The 17734-nt window shown below is 35.9% G+C and overlaps 2 protein-coding genes across 25 annotated transcripts in view; one reads left to right on the top strand and one right to left on the bottom strand.

Annotated features, from left to right (window-relative positions):
* The window catches only part of LOC106156388 (uncharacterized), a 50949-nt gene extending 46959 nt beyond the window's left edge, over positions 1 to 3990 (top strand). For all 20 annotated transcript variants that reach the window (XM_086995730.1, XM_086995735.1, XM_086995733.1 and 17 more), the window contains 3 exons: positions 860 to 1230; positions 1375 to 1516; positions 1857 to 3990. In XM_086995730.1, the coding sequence (XP_086851856.1) occupies positions 860 to 1230; positions 1375 to 1516; positions 1857 to 2228 (885 nt within the window). In that variant the 3' untranslated portion in view covers positions 2229 to 3990. The remainder of the gene's footprint in view (positions 1 to 859; positions 1231 to 1374; positions 1517 to 1856) is intronic.
* LOC106156369 (transmembrane channel-like protein 3) lies at positions 3639 to 17715 on the bottom strand. Of its 5 annotated transcripts, none has more exons than XM_086995743.1 (20): positions 17558 to 17715; positions 17018 to 17128; positions 16573 to 16690; positions 16012 to 16161; positions 15178 to 15253; positions 14904 to 14985; positions 12500 to 12606; positions 11976 to 12020; positions 10722 to 10864; positions 10106 to 10253; positions 8844 to 8893; positions 8026 to 8188; positions 7635 to 7744; positions 7316 to 7385; positions 6864 to 7052; positions 6403 to 6677; positions 5836 to 5991; positions 5138 to 5216; positions 4799 to 4847; positions 3639 to 4479 (listed from the first exon to the last, which is right to left on the bottom strand). In XM_086995743.1, the coding sequence occupies exons 2-20, from the start codon at positions 17088 to 17090 to the stop codon at positions 4412 to 4414; spliced, it is 2151 nt and encodes a 716-aa protein (XP_086851869.1). In that variant the 5' UTR covers positions 17091 to 17128; positions 17558 to 17715; the 3' UTR covers positions 3639 to 4411. The 5 variants fall into 5 exon arrangements, with proteins under 5 accessions (XP_086851869.1, XP_086851868.1, XP_086851867.1 ...); XM_086995742.1 differs by having other exon boundaries at positions 17491 to 17643; XM_086995741.1 differs by having other exon boundaries at positions 17018 to 17109; positions 17491 to 17588.
* Positions 17716 to 17734: the final 19 nt, after the last annotated feature.

The raw sequence follows: 17734 nt of genomic DNA, 5'->3' as shown, positions 1-17734 counted from the left end.
AATTATGCCCAATTTCAAAATGGTTTTTGGCGGCCATCTTGGATTTGAGGGACAAAACGGCCACAATGGCCTTCATAATGGTAAAAATGAGGGGTTTTTTTTTGCTCATAATATAGTCCAATAGCGATGGTATATAACAAAAAATTGCATTGAGATATATTTGAATACGGGTTATTAATATCCATGGTTTAACAGCGTTCACACATATCTTGGTAGGCACTTAGAACACCCTCTTTGTTCCTTCAAATCACCTACTATCACCATAACAATATCAAAAATGACTTTTGCACCCCCAAAATAGTAAGAATCGATATATATATCAAGTATAATTAGACCAAACGCTTCAAAATTCAACATAAAATAGCAAAATTATGTCCACTTTCAAAATGGCGGGTGGCGGCCATCTTGGATTTGAGGCACAAAATGGCCACCAATTGCTTCCAAATGATCAAAAATGGGTTCCTTGTCCCTAATTTAGTCAGGTTTGATAATCTATACATGTTTCTAGGCCAAATATTAATGGAAATATGAAATATTATATATTTTAGCACCTAATTTGCATAATTTATGCTAATTAATGTATCGATAGAGGGCGTCTCTTTGGATAAAAAATTTTCTTTTAGCCCAAGGAACATTTATGCCAAGTTAGACATTTGTACTACAAAATGCAGCATTTGGCCATTTTTTGGTCCTTAACAAGCCTACTAAAATATTTTACATTACAAGCCATCTTGTTGAGCAATTTATTATTATTAATCAAGCTACATTTATCTTACTTTCTTCAGAATGAAGGAAAAAATTATTACAGCAATGAACTGCCTGATAGTCAGTAATAATGTGTTGTCATGTTGATCTACAGATCATTGTGCAGAGACAAGAACAGGAGCAAGAATTGAACCAGCGCCTGCAGAAACTTGGCACTGAAAAGCAAGGCTTACAAGAACGCGTAGCCTCTCTCCAACGCCAGTATGCTCAGCTAGAAACTGACAAACGTGAGATCGAGCGTAACGTCATTCGCACAGAGAAGGACAAGTCCGCACTGAAGAAGACTCTGGACAAGGTGGAGCGCGAAAAGATGAAGACTGAAGAAGTTGCCTCACGCAGCATGACTGAGAAAGGAAGTATGGAAGGAACTCTGAAGCGACTGGAGGAAGAAAACATGGACCTTCAGCGCCAACTTCAGAGCATGCAGGCTCAGATGGCCGAGATGGAGCAGGCTCATTCTCAGAGGTAAAAACTTTCTATCACATTCATAATTACTGCTAAAATAAAGAATCTTTGCCACAACTCCCATGTGATTGTACAAGTCTCTATCCAAAAGCAAAAGTTGGACAGTCTCCACTGGAAATCAAAATATTATTTTATTCACCACAGGTTGATTGACTTGACCACGCGTCACCGCTCAGAAACGGAAATGGAGACTGAGCGTCTACGTTCTGCTCAACTCCAGGCAGAGCGGACACTTGAAGCTCGTGAGCGTGCACACAGACAGAGAGTGAAGGGTCTAGAAGAACAGGTAAAATTACAGAGGAATGGGACTATTTTCAATATCATGATATTAATTACAAAGAATGAATAGAAAAAATTAAAATTTTGCAATCCATTTTAGCTGATCAGAAATTGCAAAATGGAATTGTAGTTAAAACAGTCACCACATTTAAATAAACACTTTTTAAAATTTCTATCATATTGATGACACACTTCAACATCTTACGTCATAAGAAATTTAAATGTAGTTTTAATTCAGTTATTATTATTTGATAAGACCCAAAAGACTTTCAGATCAACTTTCACAACAAATTTACATATTGGGGGAAAAAGATTATGAATCTCATAACCATTTTCCACATTTTCAGATCAACACACTGAAGGACCAGTTAGCCCAGGAGATGCGTAAACGTCAACAGTTCATCCAGCGCAGCACGCGCACAGGTGATGACATCAAGGACATCCGTAACATCCTGGACAGTTCTCTAGGCACAGTGGCACGTGACCCTGGGTTAGACACCCTTCTACTGGACCATGAGACCAGTAAACTTGGGGACACTGTTGACCATCATAGCACCATCTCACCAACAAGGCTGTCACCACGACGACGATCTCCCACACGCAGCACTTCACCAGTTAGGCTGGGTCGTGTCACGTCCACGCCTGCATCTCGTCACGCCAGCAGCAGCATACGCCGCACTCCTAGTACCTCAAGCCCCATGAGCTTCAAGAGGAAGTAACACTGCCAAACCTCTAGAGGGTTAAATATGCAACTAATAATTGACTTATGTATTGAACAGATTGAAGACTATTTCAGTGTTTTATTGTATTGTCATTTTATTTTTGTGCATATTCAGTTTAAGATGGGACCAACATTTTATTGCTGCATTTATTGATTAATAGATGTTTTTGCTGCTCAATAGGGGGCAGAGCTTATGAAAACCGTCCTAGAATCAGGTGACTTGTCACATCAAGGTGCTCTTTGCCCCGTGACCTTTGACCCAGTGACCTTGACCTGTCTTAATACTTCCACTGTATTCCAGTACCACTCACTACTGGAAGTTGTCAGCTTGTCCACTAGGTGGCGTATTTAGGTTAGAGCAACCTATTAAGAATACTCCAGGTGCCTTTATTTTAAATGGAGTCCAGGCAGCCTTGGTTTTCTACAAATACTTCCATAATAACATACACTGCCAGTGCTTTCTGCTCAAACTGAAAGTGAAAGCTCTTTGTGATGGCGACACTGCACAAGAAGAGCCATTCCAAAGCCAGTGAAGTATAAAGATTTGTACATGATGGTCACTGATTCTTTTTATTATATGTATGTCCCTTTGTTTATTTTTATGCTCACTTTATATGTGTTCTTGCAGATGTCTTCTTATATTGCTATGATAGCTTTTTGATGTGAAAGTGCTGTAGACTGTTTGACAGTAGAATATGGATTAGAATTAGCAGGACAAAGATCCAGGAATCAATTATGACTGTAATCTTAACACACTTAAATGTTGTATGATGTACAAACCAGGTCACAAACCAGTCACATGATAGTCACATGATAGTTATATTCATCTCAACTATTACATATCTTATTTGATGTGCTCAGTCTTCTGAGTTTGTCTCACCGGCCATTCCCATAGCCAATCATGTACAAAGTTATGACAGTATTATGATTGTTATGATAGAGTTGGATGCTTATAGTCCTGGAAAAGTCAGAGGAGACACAAGTATATAAACCTCTCTATTATAACTGGTGGAAAAACTCACTCCCTGAGGACCATGGCAGTCTAACCGTTTTCACTCCTGTTTCCCCTGACTTCTCCAGTGCTGTGTAGATGATAGAAAACTGTGTTTATGTGTAACTCCATTCTTCACATTTTGACCTATATAAAACTGGCATCTGCCTAGTTGTTGGTTACCATGTAAACTATGAAAAGTAGGTCACTGTGACCTATTTGACAGTATACAGGCCAATGCAACCTTTTCATAGTTCATAGGTCACCGTGACCTATTTGATGAGTGATTCAGCAGAAGAAATGGGTTATACATAGGCAGAGTTTTTCAGATGGCTTCATAAATCGCAAGACAGTGAGGTTTAATATATTGAGTTGTGATTCTTTTTTAAATGTGAACATATATAACATAGAAGTAAATTCAGTATAAGATAATTTATTGCCAGTTGGTCTCTTTTCTAGGGTAAAACGTCAATCGATGAGGGAATCAAATATTTTTTCTGTATTGGAATATTATTCTTAATTATAATTTGAGCTCAATTTATCCAGGATTGTTGAATTCATTTACTTGACAAGATATAAAAACAAAGATTTTCAATTGCTGTGTGCAGCAAATTTTCCATTTTGTTCTTTGCTGTAGATTTTTTATGGTCACAATGTTTGGGAGAACCCTGTAGGCTTTGTATTAGAAGTGTCACAATATTTGTTACACCCTGTTACGGGAGAAATGTTTCATGCACATATAGAGAAATAAAGTGTGTATTTGCCATTATATACAAATGTTGTTATTGCCACAGTGCTAAGTGCATAACAGCACAAATTTTACCTGATATCTTGAGACATTTTAAATATTCTGGATGACAAAAATGAAAAAAAAAAATTTGATATTCGTCAGAGGTGGCTTAAGCAAATAAAAAGTTAGATTGAGCTTGAGTTTTAAATCTGTGAAAATAAGTATAACCCAATACCTTTTGCTTTTCTATAACAGTACATTTTATAATAAAAATTAACCATAAGCTCAAATAAGTTTTTTGGAATTTGATCATTTTTTGCACAAACAAGGTGTCTTCATGACACCTAAAATTTACCTTTTTTAAAACATCTGTCACTTATGACATTAAAGTTACAAGTGATGTCAAGAAAAGCTGCCATGTATATAATTTCAATAAAATATAAAATTATTCATTCTTTCCTCAAGGTTCTTCAGGCAGCTCCACCAGCGCACTGTTATCAACAGGTTTTTCTTCCTTCTTTATCTGGCCTTAACAAAGAAAAAAGCATGACAAATGGAAGTTTGATACTTAATTCAAGCAATGTCATTTACTAAAATCCTTTTAGTTATCAACCAATTGGAAGTAAAATCAGATAAAGCTGATTCCAAAATCCCGGACAAAGAGCTATGGTCACATCAAAGCATTCTTTTTCAAGAGGAACCAAAAAAAGAGAAATCTTCAATGTATGTAAAAAAAAATTGGACTGTTTACATGTAACCTTTTGATATCACTGCACCTCTAAGCTCCATGTTCAAGTAACTCAAATGTTTTATGATAAACAATGAGCAACTTCTCATGGGAGCTCACCTCTTTTTGCAGCAGCAGCAAATACTTTCCGTTTTCCTTCACTCCGCTCCTGATATAAAATTTATGTAAAAACTATCATGATATGTGTCAAACATTTCAGGTCATTTATGTTACATGAATCCAATATCGCCTTTTCAGACTCAAAAATTCTGAAGTAATTAACCAATGAGAAATCAATGGAATATGTCATACAAAATATCAATATCATATAATATCAAATATAAATGTACCAATACTACAAATCAAAGAGGATGATTAAAGAGTCTTAAATCTTCAAGAAAAGTAGAAAAGTTCATCTATACCTAAGGTTACAATAAATACATAAATCCTCACACTTACAAAATGGAGCTGCATTCTCAAGTCTGCTATGACATCTCTGTAAGAGGACGCCTGTGCACGGTAATACAGGATAACTAGTCTGAAATATATATCAGGATAATAGTCCACGGTAATATAGGTGACTAGTCTGAAATATACATCAGGATAATAGTCCACGGTAATATAGGATAACTAGTCTGAAATATATATCAGGATAATAGTCCATGGTAATATAGGATAACTAGTCTGAAATATACATCAGGATAATAGTCCATGGTAATATAGAATAACTAGTCTGAAATATACATCAGGATAATAGTCCACGGTAATACAGGATCAAAATAAACAAAGGTACCATAGGATTGCAAGTCTGGAACATACATGCTTTTTTCTTGGCAATAATATACAATAAGTCAAGTAGTTAGCTATTCACAGTGTCAATGAACAGAGAAAATTCCTGACGACTAAGTCAAGGCAAACTTTAGAACAACAGATGCACATGATGGCCATATGTAGACGCATGCAAAATAAAAAAGTACACTGAAATCTATGAGCCTGCTCTGTAGGACTTATATCAGGATGATAATCATGGGGACAAACACAGCAGGAGTGAGAATAATGTTGATGGCTTTATGTACAGGGTCAGACACACTATGTCTGTATATAGAAATAAAAAATACACACTGAAATCTGTTGTGTGACTGTCCTGTAGAACTTACATCAGGATGATAATCACAGGGACAAACACAGCAGGACTGAGGATGATGTTGATGGTGTCTTGCAGCCAGGTGGGTAACACCCCTATCTCTTGTAACAGTACATCATACACATGGTCCAGGGCCCTGAATGGACCACAGTCTCTGGATGGAGGGATTCTAGAATAGATGAACATGGTATGAGAGAGAGAGAGAGAGAGAGAGAGTGAGTTTGCATAATTATCCTACTTAACACCCATTTCATTAAATCAAAGCAAAGCCAAGTTATGTGAAAAGTAAATACAATGCCAATTAATCAAATAAGGAATATATTTGAATAACACTTTTATCATAATCGCCATGGACTTTTGATGGAGGACCTCCTTTACTTGTAACTTGTAAAAACTTGCTTTATTGAGAAATAAAATATGCATGCTTTATCCCTTGTCTTTCTATCATATGTGCAAATTTTTTCATATTTTAGCCATAAACAAGAATAACAACTGTAACAATTACAATAATTTTTCAAGCCATCTGCAACATCATGTTTGAGATGTAAAAATACAATGCCCATATCAATACAATACATACACTATAACAGCCAGGGCCACAGGTATCAAACACAATAACAATGTTGTCAACAACAGAGCCAGGTAAAAATTTCCAGATCTGGACGCCCTGAACATCTTCTGTGGAGGGACATTGGTCAGTTTAGCCATGTAGTAGCGGTAATAGAACAAGATGACCAGTTTGACCACGGCTATGAGAGGAAGGAGTGGAGAGAAGTACAAACCCAGCCAAATAAGTCCCTGACCATAGATGAGCTCCAGAACGCTGGTTGCTACGCTGAATTCTCCATAACCAAGCTGAAGTAAGTAGACTGTGTTAGTTTTGACACTGAGCTACAGCTGAGATTGTTTGGATGGCAATTTTACTAACAAGTCATAGGGTAATATAAAGTACTATACTTAGTGAAATACTGTTGCAGAACCAGAATTATTCTCTATATCTAAGATATGTTTTATTCATACAAGACCCCCTCAAATCTTTACCTTCTGGGTAAGACCAAGACATTTGACCAGGCAAGCTCTGAGAGCATCAGTCCCTAAAACTGCCAGAATACTGGCTGCAATATCCAGTAACACCACCTTGAAAATCTCCTCTCCAACTACTGTCTCCCAGCAACAGAGACTGTCATTGCCAGTGGTGACATCTACAGGAGAGGTGCTTGAAGATGTGTCCTGTGCAGTGAAAGATATATGATAATTGTCAGCATTAGAACTAATTTCATATTTTACAAAAAAATCATTCAGTACTTTAATAACACTGAATGATATAACAACTTAATCCAATTCAAAAGTTTTACATAAGCATTATCAATTATCATTATGATCCAGAATGAAACAAAAATGTATTTTAACAAATCTTTGCTTACTTAAAATATAAGATACAGTGTCAAATCAAATAACTTTAAAATATCATAAGAAAATTTATAAAAACTTACACACTCTGTAGCAACATTATACAAGGAATAAGACAAAACACCAAGACTGGCATAGTAGAAAACTGTGGTTCTAAAATAGAGAGAAAAAAATTGAATATGATTATCAGTAATGTCACTTTGAAATAAAATCATTACAGAGGACCATGTTTTATTCATTAAATCTACATGAGAAACCCTATCATGTACTAATATTTATTAAGTATTAAATAAATAAATTATTTGTAATAATTTCAGACATTTTTTATTGTTTGAAGAATCTATTACTGTAAAACTAAAACATGCACTAATACCCCAAAACCAACCACACACACCCCCTTACCGTGCCAGCGTGAACTTGATCCGAGTCCTTGGGTGCCATTTTTCTAGTTTGACCAACTGATCAAATAGGATTGGAACAAACAATTTGAGGCCTGCCACAACAAGGGAAACCTGAAAATTAGGAATGTACATGTAATAATTTTAGTACAGCTAGCTAATGTGAAGCAGTAATTTCAGCCAAGCTTACCATATGGAGAGAAAATTGCATCAGTCCAATGGTGTATGTTTTCTGTTGCATACAGTGATACCATTCCCTATGCATTTACTATGTGTTACGCAAGCCCTTATTAGAAATGAGAAACTCCCACTTTGCCCCATATTATCGAGCACTTTTTCCTCAGAGTCTGTTAAAAATGTAGAGCTTTACACTTAGTAAACCAAGGGATCTTTACCTGGTACTCTTGTAAAAATGTGGGGCTCACACCAGGGATATCAAGGGGGATATAGACATTGAGCGGCTCTTGTTGTACTACATAGACAATGAAGCCACCACTGGCAACAAGCAGACCAATCACAGCCAGGTTTACAAATAAACGACTGGTGTACACAAGACCTCTGGAAGGAAAGTGGTAAAGTTGTTTTTTTTTTTTTTTTTTTTCAGTAAAACAGGCCAAAATGTTATTACTCTGAAAGTGGTTATTGCTATGAATAATCATAATTCACAAGCGTCACTGGTTTCTTTTTTCAATATTGCTGACAATTAATTTTCTGAAATTTTTCTGAAACAATGAGTAGAAACAAGTCATTTCAATGTATTTAATAAAAACCAACACATTATTATACATACTACAAAATAGATTATTACTTTTTTAATCAACAAATTAATGTCACAGTAAACCATTCACACACTTCAGTGTATTAGTGCATGCTTTGATTTTTACAAAGTGATAATCACTATAAGATTTCTTAAATTACTATCAAACTAAGACAAATTTTTGATCACATTATTTTGGGAAAATACCTTGATGATATGACCAATGTTGTATTATGTATCAATTTTTGTCCCAATCATAACATATTTCAATTATTTAGATTACAAAGCAAGCTCTGATCAGTGCTAGCTATCTCACACATTCAAAATGATTGCTCGTAAATAGTCCTCTTATTCATAAATTTTGATGTGTCCTGAATGAAATTGATCAATATTGCTGTCATTTCTGAAATAAAGCAAGCTCAGCATCAATTGCCAGCTCATGTAGCTTATAGTTACTTTTTTAAATCTTGAAACTTTTGAGCATCCTTCAGTTCCCTAACATGTTCCTGAAATATGTGATAGTATTTCCTTCAGTTCCCTAACATGTTCCTGAAATATGTGATAGTATTTCCTTCAGTTCCCTAACATGTTCCTGAAATATGTGATAGTATTTCCTTCAGTTCCCTAACATGTTCCTGAAATAAGTGGTAGTATTTTAATGTCATTTTTTATTATTTTGTTAAGGTTGCCTTTAATTTTTTCCCTGCTTGAAAAAATTTCAAGGATTTTTTTTTCTATTTCTGATTAGGAAGTAGTAAATGTGGTAAGTTACCTTTTAAGAAAGTGTTTTACATGTGACAGTGTGTTAGGTGTGACGGTGTTTTACATGTGACAGTGTGTTAGATGTGACAGTGTGTTAGATGTGACAGTGTGTTAGATGTGACAGTGTGTTAGGTGTGACGGAGTTTTACATGTGACAGTGTGTTAGGTGTGACAGTGTTTTACATGTGTGTTGAGTGTGACAGTGTTTTACATGTGACAGTGTGTTAGATGAGACAATGTTTTACATGTGACAGTGTGTTAGATGTGACAGTATGTTAGGTGTGACAGTGTTTTACATGTGACAGTGTGTTAGGTGTGACAGTGTGTTAGATGTGATATTTCATCTGAACGACTTGAAAGGTATGAAAAGTTTCATTGGATCTTGTGTTAGGTGTGACAATAAGCTTGATTAGACTAATGCACAAAACAGTGTGACAGATGTGACATTTGTTAGGTATGACAGTGTATAATATATGGCAGTGTATAATTTGGTATAATAGTGTATAATATATGGCATTGTATAATTTGGTATGACAGTGTATAATATATGGCAGTGTATAATTTGGTATGACAGTGTATAATATATGGCAGTGTATAATTTGGTATGACAGTGTATAATATATGGCAGTGTATAATTTGGTATGACAGTGTATAATATATGGCAGTGTATAATTTGGTATGACAGTGTATAATATCTGGCAGTGTATAATTTGGTATGACAGTGTTTAATATACGGCAGTGTATAATTTGGTATGAAAGTGTATAATTTGGTATGACAGTGTATAATTTGGTATGACAGTGAGTGTAGTGTGTTGTGGGTGGCAGAGTGACACTAAGTAAAATGTGACACTGTGCTAGATATGACAATGAGTCAAAAGTAGCAATGTTTTTTACATGACAGTGTACTTAACAACCCAAACCAACCCAAGACATGTGACTTCCAAAATGACACCTACCTTGAAGTCTGTTCTGATGGCAGAGATCTTTTCCTTCACCCCTTCCCTGGTGGTGACAGAGTGGTCCCAGGAGCAGAATAACTTCCAGGAGAAAGGATAGTCTTCTGTGGTCCCAGTCTTCTTAGTCTTCTTGTATTTCACTGACATCCTACAATTATATATAAATAGTGTATAAATACTGGCTAAGGATGTGTGTACCATTTGGCAAGAGTCTGTGTGGAGTTAGTGCCCAGTAGCTAGTACAATGGATATTAAGGGAGGAATATTAACTGGTTAATCTGATTGCATTTAGCGAGAGTCTGTGTGGAGTTAGTGCCCAGTAGCTAGTACAATGGATATTAAGGGAGGAATATTAATTGGTTAATCTGATTGCATTTAGCGAGAGTCTGTGTGGAGTTAGTGCCCAGTAGCTAGTACAATGGATATTAAGGGAGGAATATTAATTGGTTAATCTGATTGCATTTAGCGAGAGTCTGTGTGGAGTTAGTGCCCAGTAGCTAGTACAATGGATTAATTTTGAATGCATCCTAGGTCACATGTTCTATTACATAAATGTGCATTTTCCTCAACTTCCTAAGCTGATACTTTCCCCCCAATGTGTACATATATAACTAACCTCATCACAATGGATATAACACAGTACAGCATTACAACCAGGTTGGTCATGAAATAGGCCAGAGGAAGCATGTAGTCTGCACTGCCAACATAGCGACTGTTGTCATAGAAACCATAGAAGAAGATGGTATTCTGAACAAAATCCTAGAAAAAGATAAAATTAACCAAATAACCTGTGTGTGTGTGTGTATGCATGTGCGTGCGTGTGTTGTTATGTACCTTTACATATACATATGAGATGAATGTCCTAAACTTATATAATTTTGAACGCTTAATTCAAGCGTGGGCTCGAAATAGGACATTACGTTTTCGTCTAACTTAGTGGATAACGCGGTCCAAAGATTCTACAGTTCGTGTCAGATTTACGTAAGGTCGCGCAAAGAAAACCCAAGTCCACATAATGACCAGTTTAATGGTTTATTGGTTGACTCTGTCTAACTACATCATCTACATGAAATCTCCAAGCTCTAGGCCGTCTCCCATGGCTCCGTCGAGCGGTCTCTTTCGAGTCTTCTTCCTTCTTAACTCCCGATCTTAATTCTAGATGTCTTTTATACATATTTCTTATCTATAGGTGGATTCGGTGCTGCATTATTTGGCGGTACATACGAATTTTAATTATTCAAATTGCACACGTCCACTTTAGTAACATAATTACAGGTAAGGTCATAAAGTAGTCGAGTGCACAAGCAATCGACTCTATAAAAAATAATTAAAATGTCTGGAGATTATATTTGTGAACTCTACAGTGTGTGTGTGTGTGTGTGTGTGTGTGTGTAGCCTAAAATGATAACTTACAGTCATTTTTCATCATTTTTTGTGCATTTTGATAACTTCAGATCTGCAAATAACTGAACAATGAAATGGCACTTAATTCAGTTCCCTATAAATTATGATATTGTCTGATAGAAGTGATCAGTTAGAGAGTGGGACAATTAAAAAGATATCTTCGTTCTTTGCAAATGGGACAAAGAAATACTGGTTCTTTGTGAGTGGGACAATCAAAAGAAATACTGGTACTGTCTCAGATATCAGTGTGTTAGACATTTAAGATCCAAAGTTGGATGTGACAGTGCTTAAAAAGAGCCAGAAAAAAAGTATTATCTTGGACACCAACGTCACATAATGAATGATCATTTTAGACACTATCATGCAATATATGTAATCCAATGAATAAAAGCTTAACCATTGATTCTAAAACCACTTAAATACTATATGCATGCATGACTCAGTATCAAATAAAGCTTGGACATACCAAACCAAATGTCGCATTCAGAACAGTGCCATCTCCAATGAGAACCTGTAATGTAGATGTATATTTTTCAGTAAAGGGTGCAGCACACAAAACAGTAATGTAACTTTGTTTCATTCATTGTTAAAAATAAATAATTTTGTAGCTGATTGCAACTGTTATGCCCTGCATTATTATATTCATTCCATGACCATGTACTCAGTATTTAAGTGTAAATTGGGTCTTGATAAATAAATGTGTTAGATGCAACGATGTGTAAGATGTAAAACCAAGTTAGGTTTGACAATGTGATAGATGTTACAGTGTGTTAGCTGTGACAATGTGATAGATGTGACAGTGTGTTAGATGTGACGATGTGATAGATGTGACTGTGTTAGATGTGACGATGTGATAGATGTGACAGTGTGTTAGCTGTAACACTGTATTGGGTGTGACAGTGTGTTTGTTGTGAAAGTGTGTTACATGTGACATGTCAGATATGACAATGAAATTGTGTCCAAAATCAAACTATGATATGAACATTTTACCTGGGGCAGAGATATAAAACAGAAAACCAACACTCCCATCACCAGGTTCAGCCAAAGCAAAGTTCTCAAAAAAACAAAATAGGACGACACACCAGTTCCAAAGTAGGCTAAAAATAAAGCGTGAGGCAGAGTTATACAAATAAAAGGAAAGACCAGGGGTACATCTACCAAAAATCATCAGTTCAACCTAAAATTAGTCTTTGTTTAGCGTATTGAATGTTTTAAAGCCATAGCTAAGTTCTTACTAAAACTTATTTGAGGAAACTTTGGCAAAGACATAGTTACAGTGCACTCGGTAGGATTTTTCTAAGGGAGTACCGTACCCCTTGCCCAAAAAAAGAAGGGGTAATTTTCAAAATGAAGGGGTAAAATTAAAAAATGCTCATCAAGGTGTAATTTTGTGTATTAATAATCATGCAATCACACAGTTCACTTTCATAACAATAACCCACTATCCTTTTATCCAAAATCTTTTATTATTGCAATTTAACAAAAAGAAAACAAAATTAAACTGCGACTTTGTGCAGATCATCAGACTGGGATAGTGGAGGAACAATCTGGGACAGTGGAGTATCATTCTGTGACACTGCAGTTGGTAGTTGGTCACTATAAAAAAATTGTAAATGTATTTTAATTAAAAAAACAAACAGGTAGTTACTATGTCACCTTATAGTGTTGTTTATTTGGCTTTTTCTCCAAAAATCAGTGGGGGGGTGTGTGAAAATATAACATGTAATTTATTAGAGATTTTACATTGCTTTTAAATTACCACAGAAACAATCAAAATACAACAAGTACGACTGCACTTCATAGCCAAAAATTTACAATCTATTCGTGACTGAGATTTAAAAATGCTCCTGGCCTAACTGCTTCCTTAGTAAAGTTTTTAAAAAAACTAGGTCAAACAAGCGCTCTGTAATAGTTGGGAGAGGGAGAGAGAGAGAACGGCGCCAAAATGTCTGGACACTGACAAGTAGTCACCCAGTATCCGTCTCTGTCAAACAAGCATTTTTTAATATACTATTTGAGAAGGGACACAAAATTTACATATTTAGCCATTTAAATCAATCAAAATGTTCATACTTCTTACTCTCCCTAGTGTTTCTCCCTAAAATTGATGCCGACAAAAAGTAGGTCAAGTCGGGAACATTAGGCACCCGTCGTTTTTAAGTTTTACTAAATTGTTTATAAAAATTAAACCTTTGCTTTCAATTTGTAAATAATTACTAGAAATATTATTTCACAGTTTGTTGAAAGATAATTTTTATTTATGTTTGTTAGCGCAGCACTTCAAGTTCAACTGTTTTCTAAGCTGGCCAAATCTGGAGCTAGCCGGTTGCTGCAAACCACTTTGTTTCCAACCGGCAAATGACTGCCAATAATAAACGATCTATTTTGTCTGTGATAATAAATTTTACACTTCAAATTTTCCGGGCAAGTGAACAGCCGAAAGTCACTTGCGTTTCCGGGCGACTACCAGCTAAATTTTCAGTGCCCGGCTGATAAAACTAGTTGCGAAATGCAACCATGGGGCCGTAGCGATAGTCCGAAGGTTCAATAGTCCGAAGGTTCATTGGTCCGAATGTTCACTATAGAACCTTCGGACCAATGAACCCTTGATTAAAAAAATCGATAAAAATGTTACCACTTTTCGGACCAATGAACCTTCGGACCAATGAACCTTCGGACTATCGAGACGCCCCCGCAACCATCGCAAGTAGGTACATGTATGTCGGACTCTGAAATCTATAGTAAATAACTTTGCCTTCCTTGCATGACAAAACCTTTTAATTGACTGTTGTTTTTTTCCTTTGCTTTTCCTTTTTCTCGTCATTTTGTCATCACTGGTAATCAGCAGAGCTGGAAATTCCCGGTCGCCCGCTCGTCAAATGCGACTAAAAATTTATTCTGACGACTAAAACTACAAAAGTCACAAGGGTTATTGGCCTAAAGTATTTGGTCTGGGCGAGTGATTTAAATTGGTCCTAAACGTATGGTTGCTCAATTAAAATGTTGAACAATTATGTGAATAAAAAAACGATCATTTCATCGTTGTTCATACCTTGTTTATACTAAAGAGAGGCACACGTGCTTTGACCTAAAACTTGCATATTATGACCAATCAGAGAAGATTACGTCATCCTCTGCGGGTCAGTGAAAGAAGAAGCATGTTTTAGTCGGGTAATTCAAATATCTTAAGAAAAAAATGAGACACTTGGGAATCAATTCTGACATTTTCAACATGAGTCTGACCGTCAACAGTCAACGGACTGGTCAACTTCGCCGATCTTCAAAGCCAAAGGTGTGCGTATTCGTACGCGCTGGGGCTCCAGCCAATGCGTAAAAACAGCAAAACAACGCGTAATTACGCAGTCTCATACGCTAACGAGTTTACTGTAGTTACCTTCTATTTTCTTGATTTTTCCTTTCCAAATAGAGAGACTGAATATAGTATCATTAGCCTTTCTGCTAGTTTCTCTTACAGCCTGGGAAAAAAAATACCATAAGCAATTGGAAATGAATCAAGAATATTTTCTGTATAAAATATTACACAATGAAAATAATACAACAATCAAATTAACATGTTAAACTGTACATTTCCTTCCACAAAGTAAATTCATAGTTAAAACTGTTATTCTGCTGTCATTCAATTCTTTTCCTGTCACACACTGTATCACCTGTAGCTGTCTGTGTTGGAAACTGTCTATTGTATCCAATCTTCCAGTTTGTAGTCTTAAGAACTCACGGGCCTGTCTGAAATCAGATAATACTGCATACAACAATATATTCAAATGCCATAATTCAAACATTACAATATATTTTGTGAACTCATCGTTGTCTGTGTTACATTAGTCAACAAGGAATAGTTAATGACAATGAAATAAATTCTGTAACAGTTGACAAATCTGAAACGTGTACACTGTTATCAGATGTTATCGTTATTAATAACGTTTGTTTATTTGTTTCAGTCCCAATCCCACTATCTACACCTGTTGATATCAGATAGTTTATTGAAACCAAAAGGTTACAAGGTGAAATAATTTGACAGCACATGTTTGGGCTAATCATATTTATTATTTTATGGAGCCTTTTGCCAGATACCACATCAAGGTGACACATGTAGGCAGTGGATGTTCATGAGGTTAGGAATTAAGAACTAGCCTTCTGGCTGGAAAAAGGTTCTGTTTGGATATTAATTTGCTCTATGCCATTTCTCAGGCCAGATGTGCTAAATTGGTAAAAAGATCAACTTTTCCAGAAGAACACCCCTTTGAAAATTCTGGTTACAAGCCTGCAAAATAGAGTTTCACCAAACCTGTGACAAAATGGCAAAAAAGGAAATTTCTCAGCCAAAGTACATGTACTGTAAATCACATTTTGTATTTGCATTAAACTCCTCAGCTACAGCCTTGTACAAACTTGTATAGTTTACCTAAAATACCAAAATTAGAACATGCACATATGTCCACATAAACCTGTGCACACATATGTAAGCATATGTAGGTACATACTCAGCAGCCTGTATTTTCTGCCTCATGGGCCAGGGTTGTTCTCTACAGCTCTGGAGGAAATGGAGGTGGAAGTTGATACTCTCCTTCACAGAGCCTCTGTCCTGGTACCTGCCTCCATCACCTTGGTAAAGTTGTCCAGTGTCATTTGACCTGCAAATATGCAGTACATGCAAGGTGTACTTAGATGACGGATCGGTTAAATTTTAAGAAAAAGTGCATGGTCCTAGAAATGAGACTGTGCATTTCATTCAGCATTCTTCACTTTTCTAAGTCTGCAAATCTGAAAAGTTATACATGTATGATAAACTTTAAGTTAATGTGATATCCATTATTTAATATCCTACCTTGCCTCAGTATAAAACTGATGATATCTAGATCATCTCATGTAGTCATATCCATTATTTAATATCCTACCTTGCCTCAGTATAAAACTGATGATATCTAGATCGTTTCATGTAGTCATATACTATAGCCATTATTTAATATCCTACCTTGCCTCAGTATAAAACAGATGGTATCTAAATCGTCTCATGTAGTCATAGCCATTATTAAATATCTTACCTTGCCTCTGTATAAAACTGACGATATCTAGATCGTCTCATGTAGTCTACATCACTAAGCCCTGGGACTGTGCTACGACGCCTGGTGGAAGTTCTTCTGATCACATTATTACCAGAGCCTGAATTTATAGTTTATAGTTATCTGATATTACACAGTAACTGTTATAGGTCATCGGTCATATGCTTAATTTTTTAATACTATGTTTATTTACTTTTCTGCATGTTTAGTATTGAATAATTTATTTATTTTATAATGTATAATTATTCATTTATTTAATTTGTCTCTTTACATGCATGCTAGCTTGCTTTCATTCATTATTTTTTTTCAAGGATATCCTAAATGTACTAGATGTAAGTTTAAAATAATTTTATGAAATACACTTCATTAATTACCAGTAAAGAGAGAAATGTATATACTAGCTGACATTTAAATCATCTTTACCTACCATAGTCTGAATAACCATCATCTTGGTGCAGAAGATGGATGCTTTCTTCTTCAAGTGGGATTCGACCACTCATTTTGTTCTGGTATTGACAACTATCATAAAAACACGTGCCTGTTACATGCAAAAAAAACTCGATCAGTAATTGTGAATAACAAAAGAAAATAATAAAAATGTCACCGTGCTACGGTCTACTGTCAGCACTTGACAACTGTGCCACATTAAATCATGCGTCACGAGTTCAAGGGTCATGAACACTTCCTACATATCTGAACACCTTGTTACGGTCACTTTATAATAATCTAATCACTGACGGTCGCCTGGTACTACTACTAGGCACAGTAATCAGTATACGACCAAGTTTACATCTACGCCGCGTCAAAAAAAAAAACTATAATGATATTTTTGGACGCTTGAATTATTGAGTAGAATGGAATGCATACATTATTTTCAACTGACAATATACGCATACTTACGATGATATTATTCTTAACATATCCACCTTACCAAGTAATAACAAACTTCCCCAAACTTCCTACTCACTACCGGCGTGACGTGACTCGAGCGGTTCGTGATTTGACTGAGCTTCGTATGCACTCTAAGCATCTAGAGCGTCCAATCTCGCACACAAGCACCCCAAAACAAGAGTGAACGTATATGATGGGTGGTTTGGTCAGTTACAACAATCGCTGGCAAAGTGTATGTTACATCCACTCGCTA

The sequence above is a fragment of the Lingula anatina genome, chromosome 9 (genome assembly GCF_051362555.1).
Source record: "Lingula anatina isolate TDL-2025a chromosome 9, LinAna3.0, whole genome shotgun sequence".
In the NCBI taxonomy this organism is placed as follows: domain Eukaryota; kingdom Metazoa; phylum Brachiopoda; class Lingulata; order Lingulida; family Lingulidae; genus Lingula; species Lingula anatina.
This window is presented reverse-complemented; position numbering and strand designations above follow the sequence as displayed.

What these genes read in the sequence shown, in the direction of transcription:
- LOC106156369 (XM_086995741.1), bottom strand. Translation starts at nt 17,510, where the DNA reads ATGTTAAGAATAATATCATC. An exon ending in CAGTTTTATACAGAGGCAAG is followed by an intron (nt 16,162 to 16,572) that starts GTAAGATATTTA and finishes GCATATTTGCAG; the next exon opens with GTCAAATGACACTGGACAAC. An exon ending in ATAATGTTGCTACAGAGTGT is followed by an intron (nt 7,053 to 7,315) that starts GTAAGTTTTTAT and finishes TTCACTGCACAG; the next exon opens with GACACATCTTCAAGCACCTC.